The following is an 8,927-nucleotide window of genomic DNA, read 5'->3' as shown; positions in this document are numbered from 1 at the left end:
CTTCTCTTTCACATTAACCTACCCACCTCCAACAATCACACACACAGACTTCTTTCTCTCATCGTCAGGTCCTCTCCGCCTCCCCACTGCGACCCACTCCTCTTCTATCAGCGAGTCGCCGGAACCAACTCGGTTCCCGCCAGCCTCAGCACTCCCCATCACCGCCGCCACAACTTGTTTGTAACCGAAGAAGAATCTCTTCATCGCTGTCTCTATTCCCTGCATCGCTTGCAACACCTCCACCACACTCTCCTTCTTTTCTGCATAAATCCTCATCGCGGCCTCCACTATTTCCGGCCCTCCCTTCGGATCAACCTCCACCTCCAATATCTTCGGCACCATCCTCTTTATCTCCCTACACATCTTCGTCACCTCCACTAGCTCCTTCGACTAGAAGCAGGGACTGCATATCGCTTCACCTGTTCAAGGCCAAGGTACCCCTCCTATCCAACAGCAGCCGGTTTATAATTTCAATCAACAACTTAGCCCAATTAACCACCGTCCTACCCTGCAACTAGTTCAACAAAGTTTGGCTCAGCAACCTTTCGCACACATGCCCATGTCTTTTATCACCGACATTGCGCTTTGGGATATTAGATGCCGTTTTGATGATTAAAGAGATTGCAAACTATACACTTGATCTTAGTCAAAATGAATCCTTGAACAATTACAGAAATATAAAAAAATATTCATTTAATATGAAAAAAAACATCCTAATACTTAACAAAAGAAATATCTAGTTATATTTTAGCAAAAATAATTAAATATCTATAAAATTTAAAAAAAATTATGAAATTCTTAAAGAAATAGAGACATTCACATTTGTAATACAAAAAAAATTCGAAAAATATATAAAAGACATCCATTTAGTATGAAAAAGAAATATTCTGATACTTAGCAGAAGAAACATCCATATACATTAACTCGTAGAGATTTTGGATTCACCCAAACATATTTGATTGGTTTTTGGCTAATACCCTTTTGGTTCCTAGCATTGCTCTTAAAATATAATTTCATTGTTTTCTCTCCTTGATGTAGTATAATAATTTCATTTCAGATATAAATTAATGTATTTTGTTATATCTAAAAAACTATCTACTAGCTAACATACACCAAGATATGAATACATTTTATGAAAAAAAAATAACATAGAAAATTATTAGAACAAAAATATAAAGATCATTAATACTTTGTCTTTGTTACATATTATTCTGTACCTAATTAAATACTATAAAATAGTTATCATCATCATCTTCTAATGTAGTCCTCAATGAGTTAAAGAGTTGCATGTTTGGACATACCATATAATAATATTATATTATAGTAATACCTAATTAAATACTATAAAATAGTTATCATCATCATCTTCTAATGTAGTCCTCAATGAGTTAAAGAGTTGCATGTTTGGACATACCATATAATAATATTATATTATAGTAATGGTTTCAAACCTTCAATTTTTTAAAGCAGTATTCTTTTAGAAATTGCTATAATCATTTGCGGTTTCTTTTAGATAAGTTTGTTTCAATAAAATGTAAATTCCTATATCCATAAGAATTATTCAATTTAAAATATTCTAAAACAAGAAGTAAAACAAACACAAAGTTCATACATGATTTATTAAGTAGATAAATTTCCGTTAGATATGTTTATGCACAATTGAATCTAACTCATCAATTAGTTTTTTTTTGGTGACTAACTCATCAATTAGTTTAGTTGTATAGGTTAGTATTCTCCAATTATGTTCTAACTATTTTTTCACTAAAAAATAAGAATGATTCTAAATGAAACAATATTATTTGCTTGTTTAGAATTATTAGGCAACAGACCTCTCTCTCTCACCGTCAGGCCCTCTCCGCCTCCCCACTGCGACCCACTCCTCTTCTATCAGCGAGTCGCCGGAACCAACTCGGTTCCCGCCAGCCTCAGCACTCCCCATCACCGCCGCCACAACTTGTTTGTAACCGAAGAAGAATCTCTTCATCGCTGTCTCTATTCCCTGCATCGCTTGCAACACCTCCACCACACTCTCCTTCTTTTCTGCATAAATCCTCATCGCGGCCTCCACTATTTCCGGCCCTCCCTTCGGATCAACCTCCACCTCCAATATCTTCGGCACCATCCTCTTTATCTCCCTACACATCTTCGTCACCTCCACTAACTCCTTCGACCGGAAGTAATTACAGAGACTACATATGGCTTCACCTGTTCAAGGCCAAGGTACCCCTCCTATCCAACAGCAGCCGGTTTATAATTTCAATCAACAACTTAGCCCAATTAACCACCGTCCTACCCTGCAACTAGTTCAACAAAGTTTGGCTCAGCAACCTTTCGCACACATGCCCATGTCTTTTATCACCGACATTGCGCTTTGGGATATTAGATGCCGTTTTGATGATTAAAGAGATTGCAAACTATACACTTGATCTTAGTCAAAATGAATCCTTGAACAATTACAGAAATATAAAAAAATATTCATTTAATATGAAAAAAAACATCCTAATACTTAACAAAAGAAATATCTAGTTATATTTTAGCAAAAATAATTAAATATCTATAAAATTTAAAAAAAATTATGAAATTCTTAAAGAAATAGAGACATTCACATTTGTAATACAAAAAAAATTCGAAAAATATATAAAAGACATCCATTTAGTATGAAAAAGAAATATTCTGATACTTAGCAGAAGAAACATCCATATACATTAACTCGTAGAGATTTTGGATTCACCCAAACATATTTGATTGGTTTTTGGCTAATACCCTTTTGGTTCCTAGCATTGCTCTTAAAATATAATTTCATTGTTTTCTCTCCTTGATGTAGTATAATAATTTCATTTCAGATATAAATTAATGTATTTTGTTATATCTAAAAAACTATCTACTAGCTAACATACACCAAGATATGAATACATTTTATGAAAAAAAAATAACATAGAAAATTATTAGAACAAAAATATAAAGATCATTAATACTTTGTCTTTGTTACATATTATTCTGTACCTAATTAAATACTATAAAATAGTTATCATCATCATCTTCTAATGTAGTCCTCAATGAGTTAAAGAGTTGCATGTTTGGACATACCATATAATAATATTATATTATAGTAATGGTTTCAAACCTTCAATTTTTTAAAGCAGTATTCTTTTAGAAATTGCTATAATCATTTGCGGTTTCTTTTAGATAAGTTTGTTTCAATAAAATGTAAATTCCTATATCCATAAGAATTATTCAATTTAAAATATTCTAAAACAAGAAGTAAAACAAACACAAAGTTCATACATGATTTATTAAGTAGATAAATTTCCGTTAGATATGTTTATGCACAATTGAATCTAACTCATCAATTAGTTTTTTTTTGGTGACTAACTCATCAATTAGTTTAGTTGTATAGGTTAGTATTCTCCAATTATGTTCTAACTATTTTTTCACTAAAAAATAAGAATGATTCTAAATGAAACAATATTATTTGCTTGTTTAGAATTATTAGGCATTGATCCAAGTTGGAAAGACTGAATAAGTTCAATTTACCAATATGCAACAATAACTAGCAAAGTAACAATAGCTACGAGATCAGATCAGAGGCATACAAATCACTACAAATTGGTGATGAATAAGAAGGAATATATTCATACATCAACAAACAAAATCACGAGGATAATATTTCACAAAATGAGTTCTAGCATCAACCAACAAAGTTCCAACATCCAATTAAAAAAAAAATAAACAAGTTAATTCCTAAAGCTTTTCTCTACGGTAATGTTCTACATGCTTAAGTCTCCAATGCCAAATTTGGTGCCTCTAAGGTTGCGGCATTGGCCACAAGATTTCCATCCCTAGTCTTGACAGGGCTAACCTCAGAGAGAAGGTCCAAGCATGAGGGTGCTTCACATACCCCTTGAAGCAGGGAGTGAGCCTTACAATACCCTAAAAGAAATTGTTGAGTGACATCACTCCGATCATAATTAGCTAAAGGCCCATATGTCGACATATAATAAGCTGAAGCCTGCATCATCTCAATCAATCAATTGTATTAAGAAAAGATAAACTGAAAAGGTAGATGATTATACATACAGGATATCTAGGTAATGAAGATTGGGGAGGAGGCAACTTCCTTTTCACGTGGACAAACTCATCGAGAATCTCATAGCGTTTCCTATAGGCGAATTTTTTCTGACAAGTCAATCGTGCCAGATGCCGGCATAGACTCAACCGGCAGTTCATCAATCCAATGTAAAGCATCCTTTAAGGCGTCCTTGGCAAGGCGATGGCCATGGATGGTGGTGAGGTCGAATGGAGAGAACAATGTGGGTGCAAAGGGCTGCCAGGTTGAAGAGAACAGAGGCCTTCTCCAAATGGATGTTATGCTGAGAAGAGTCCTGTTGAGGGTTGATGGCATTATAAAATTTAAAATTTGAATAAGATAAAAAAAAACCACCAATAAAGAATTTACAGATGTCAATGCTTTTAAATTATATGCACCAAAAGGAATGCATGAACTAAGCTTCTAAATTATTGACATCTGATTTAGAAACGCAAGGCTTGGTTGTTCTCACATCAGTGTATCTAGTTTTAGAAACGTGCAATGATTTCAACAGAACTTTGAATCATTCAAATGCATCTGATACATTAGAACTTAATGGAATAAGTGTTGATCCTGTGGCAGGTCCCGACGAAAGTGGTAAAGTAATACCTCAAAGTAGCATTAATGTGTGTCAGAACAAGCTTCTTTGTGAGGATACACTGTGCTCAAAGCAAGCCGTTGATGAAGGCGGCAGAACAAAAAACATGTGAGTTCAGCTTTTGGCATCTGATTAAACTATTTACTAGTTTTTGGCCATCTGAAACCATTTTTACTGCCACTTTTTTGGGTTGAAAACACATTTTTATTATTTAAAGTGGATCTCTTCTAGAAAATCCAAATATTTTTAGTCCATTAGTAAAGCTTAAGCACTAAAGAAGATTTTCCAACTTATTCTAAAAGCTGAGATTTTTGGGTTTTACATTGCTTATCCAAATTTTCACTATAGTAGTCTTAAACCATTAAAGTTCCCTGCTGTTTTCCCGTTCGCCATTAAGAACCATTGTTCACAATAGCTTTTGACATGCGGAATTTGTAATTTCTACATTAGATCAATTACTTGTGTTTCCAAGCTACCTCTTAAGTAAGGACAAAGTGAAACACAAAAATGGAGGCAAACACCAGACAGCAATGAACACTAAGATCAGAAATGGAGGTAGACCTCCTTACAAATGAAAAACGAAAAAAAAAAAAGTGATTAGTTGTTTTCCCATTAGCTGAGAAAAGACTATTTATGGCCTTCTTCTTTAATATGTTTTCTTAGAATATTATTAATTTGTAATATATATATATATATGAGAAAAGACGGATTTTTTATGATTAATGATTGATGGGTAAGAAGAAACCACAAAAGATTAAGCAGCTTTCATCAGTAGAAATAGCTGAAGCAGCATCATCATCAAAAGAAGCAATAACAGAGCAACAAGAAGAACAACTGAACAACAAAAACAGCTACCTAGGAAAAGAGGAAGACCAAAGAAGATTATTGTGAAAATGGAAGGTGGTGGTGGTGGTGGTGATGTGGAAGAGAAAAAAGCACAAGCAAGCATGGATATTATTATTAGCTCATCATCAATGGAACAAGAACAAGGTAAAGAGAACAAAGAAGAAGAAGCAGAAGTTCCTAAAGGAGGGGTGGTGGTTCCTTCTAGAAGCTGAGCTGAGCTAGGAGGAAAAGCAAACCAAGAAAGAGCAGTTAGTTTATGTATTATACAGGTATATTATTTATAATTTATGATACTTAGTTCTTTTCTTTATTTCAAAAAAAAAAAAAAAAAATATATGTTGGGGTGTCACTTAACGTGTCATATTAGTAAATTTTGACACCATCAACAAAAAAAGTGACAAAAAGACTAACATGACTAGTTTAAAATCTTTAAAGGATGAATTTAATTAAAAAAATCTTTGAAGGACCAATTTAAAGAACGAATAATTTTTTAAAAACTAATTTGACCATTTACTCTTTGTTGGAGCCTCAAACTTCATCTTTAAATCCAGCTAAAATGAAATAACGTAACAGAAAAAGGTTCCTCCGGACATTAAAAAAAGAGGTTCCACGACCAAACAAAAACAGGGTTCCTATCTAGATATCAAAAAGTGATATTATTATTGGAAATTAAACAAGAAGTTTCAGTTATCAAGACCAAACTCCTCTTCAAATATATATATATATTGAAGATTAATCTTTATCTATCTTGGAGGGTTCATAAGTATTCTAATCCTTGTTTGAATCATATATTATGTTATAGCCTATGAGTTCATAAATCTTATTAGCTGTAACTTTAATTGAAAACATGAACTTGAATGCTATATTTGAAGTTAACATCAAATTTATTGGGGCGGTGATGTTCCTCAAATGCTTTAATTTGAACTATCAATTACTTTGTGCATATATAATGATATATTGTGGTATATATTTTCTTAAATCTTTCAAACATGTCTTTTTCTTTATATTTATATCTGATTACTACCATGTCTTGGCCTCATTAGTTTGATGTTTGCATACATATTAATAATTGATTATGGGGATTCAATTTGATTGCTACTAGTGTCAATTCTTGGAATCATCTTCAAAATATTTAAATATTACTTATATATATATATATATAGACACAAACAGAGACACACACACTTTATGATTGTTTTAGTTTCTTGTCTTTGAGGGATGATTGATTACAAAATAATATATATGAGAACTTGAGGAAAGTAGAGAGAAATTATCAATTGAAATTAAAGAAGAGAGAGGATATGAATATATATTTTTGGTTAGGTAGGGTTGGCTCTACAATATAAAACATGATAATATTGATAAATGTACAGACGAGGTTGAGGTCAATGTACGTTTGTTTTCGATCTTCGTATAGCACCTTGCGTACCCTGCAGCAAATCCCTCTAACTAATATCTCAGGGACACATTCTGCATCATGATCAAGAGCACAAGATGTGACCGATCTGAATTTACGAGGTCGCTCGGATTTGGGTAGGATGGATGATTGCCTCTGACTAGCCTCCGCCTCGAAGAAGGTCGCCTTCTGGTAAAGATGAGTTACCCAGGTTTGGTCAAAAGAGTCGACATGTTTCCGTGCAGCCGAATCAGTAGGTATCAGTTCATATGCTCTACGATAAAGCTCAGAAACCTAAACATCATCATCATCAATTCATCATCATTAGAATGAAGAATAAATGTAAAATCAATCAAGAGTGAAGACTCACCGATCTAAACAATAGGGCACATCGGTGTTGTTGGAGAGCGTAACTGGCGTCGTTGTTGTTGAGTTCTTCCCGTAATTCCAGCTCGGAAGCCTGAGCGGAGAAGAGGAGGTGCAGAAACTCCGCGAAGACGAGAGTCAAATCGAGGGTGGCGACCACGTCCTTGGCAAAAACCTGCCAGAGTTGGCGGAAGAAATTGGCGGCAACTTTGAAGGCTTCCATTGCAAGGTGACGGCCAAGGGCGGTGGTACGGTCGCAAGAGGCAGCAATCTGGCTGTAGATGGCTCCGAGGTTGAAGACAACAGCGGCCTTCTCCAATTGGATGGCGCTGCGCTGCGAGGAGACCCCATCCTGATGATCAGGGTTGAAGGCGTCGTACCAGACAAAGAGAATGGGGTCGGCGTCGGAGGAGAGAGAGGTGAAGAGTCTCGCAACCATGGAAAGGCATTTAAAGTAGTGGAGGAGGCAGTCAAGTTGCATGGGAAGGGAAAGGTCCGCTCTAGGCTCCACCATGTCCCGGCGGCATTTGTTTAGGGTTTCGAGAACGCTTTCAACCTTTTGTGCATCGCCCTCCGAGTATTTTGAGGCTACCAACTTACGTAACGGCTGGTATAGCTCCACCGGATCAGTCTTCTTCAGTGGGATTGACAGCACCCGATCATCGTTGTTCATGGCGGCGTCGAATTGTGATACGATTAGGAATCCCTGAATTGGAATTGGGTTTGGATTTGCAAATTCCCCACTCCTCCTCTCCCCTTTTAACCTATTCGGGGATTTTTTATTTTTTATTTTTTAAATTATAAAAATTAAAATTTGAATAAGATAAAAAAAACCTCCAATTTATTCTCTCTTTTAACTTTGCCGCATAAAAAAGTGCCTTGTGTTTAGCGTATTTATCTCTTCTAATAAGTTGTTAAGGAGATGTAACCTACCTCAAATCTGATGAGTGTTGACAAATCAAGTTTGGAATTTAAAGCAAAGTATTAAGGATAAATGATAGGCTTTTCACTACCTGAATGATCCAACCGGTCGATAATCAATTCCTCTGCATTTCCCCTGTTTTCATTCCATAATCCTTCTGCACCAAACGGAGTGCATGCACTAAGCTTTAAAATTATTGACATCAAGTGTAACTTCCACAAATTGCAGTAAAGCAGGTACTGATTTAGAAACGCAAGGCTTGGATTCGTGTGGCATTCGTTGTTCAAATGCAATGATTTCTAGTTTTCTACAGAGAATAAGTCATCTTCTGAAGTGGATAAGCAGTTGAGCAAGTATCAATGCCATGAAGCTTGCAAGGATGTTGTCCCGAATCATCAAGTTAGTGAAAATCTAATAAATATCTTCATTCTTCACTCAATTCTATTCTTTACCAAATAAATTTTTGGAAGTGTCACATCCCACAGCATCTATAAAAAGATACATTTGAAAAACCAAAAGCTCATGAGCTTTCATAATTTTTTTTTTTGTGTGTTTTATAAGTCAAAAGTATTCAAAGAATATGGTAACCTTTTGTTGAGTACTTTAGTCTCTGTTTTATTTGTTTATTTTCTTAGTTTTCTACTGTAATAAGATTTACGTTTAATGTGTCGAGCTCTCTTTTAAAAAAAAAAAAAAAACAAAAAAACAAAAA

At 34.8% G+C, this 8,927-nt stretch overlaps 2 protein-coding genes across 3 annotated transcripts; one reads left to right on the top strand and one right to left on the bottom strand.

Annotated features, from left to right (window-relative positions):
* On the bottom strand, window positions 3,766–8,247 carry LOC107631961 (rhophilin-2-B). Of its 2 annotated transcripts, XR_002360072.1 has the most exons (4): window positions 7,298–8,247; window positions 6,926–7,221; window positions 4,078–4,382; window positions 3,766–4,009 (listed from the first exon to the last, which is right to left on the bottom strand). XR_002360072.1 is itself a non-coding variant. In XM_016335567.2 (3 exons), exons 1-3 carry the CDS (start codon window positions 7,964–7,966, stop codon window positions 4,160–4,162), a joined length of 1,188 nt encoding a protein of 395 aa, XP_016191053.2. In that variant the 5' UTR covers window positions 7,967–8,247; the 3' UTR covers window positions 3,766–4,159. The 2 variants fall into 2 exon arrangements, 1 of the variants encoding a protein (XP_016191053.2); XM_016335567.2 differs by having other exon boundaries at window positions 3,766–4,382.
* On the top strand, window positions 4,408–5,863 carry LOC107633997. The gene is made up of 2 exons (XM_016337579.2): window positions 4,408–5,479; window positions 5,518–5,863. The coding sequence occupies exons 1-2, from the start codon at window positions 5,415–5,417 to the stop codon at window positions 5,741–5,743; spliced, it is 291 nt and encodes a 96-aa protein (XP_016193065.1). The 5' UTR covers window positions 4,408–5,414; the 3' UTR covers window positions 5,744–5,863.

This window comes from Arachis ipaensis, chromosome B03 (assembly GCF_000816755.2).
Source record: "Arachis ipaensis cultivar K30076 chromosome B03, Araip1.1, whole genome shotgun sequence".
NCBI classification, from domain to species: Eukaryota; Viridiplantae; Streptophyta; class Magnoliopsida; order Fabales; family Fabaceae; genus Arachis; species Arachis ipaensis.
This window is presented reverse-complemented; position numbering and strand designations above follow the sequence as displayed.

Excerpts from the sequence above, each read along its gene's own strand:
- LOC107633997 (XM_016337579.2), top strand. The coding sequence starts at position 5,415 with ATGGGTAAGAAGAAACCACAAAAGATTAAGCAGCTTTCATCAGTAGAA. Across the intron at positions 5,480-5,517 it reads GAAATAGCTGAAGCAGCATC|AACTGAACAACAAAAACAGC; the intron begins ATCATCAAAAGA and ends AACAAGAAGAAC.
- LOC107631961 (XM_016335567.2), bottom strand. The coding sequence starts at position 7,966 with ATGAACAACGATGATCGGGTGCTGTCAATCCCACTGAAGAAGACTGAT. Across the intron at positions 7,222-7,297 it reads GTGCCCTATTGTTTAGATCG|GTTTCTGAGCTTTATCGTAG; the intron begins GTGAGTCTTCAC and ends GATGATGTTTAG. Across the intron at positions 4,383-6,925 it reads TACGAAGATCGAAAACAAAC|GACTCTTCTCAGCATAACAT; the intron begins GTACATTGACCT and ends AACCCTCAACAG.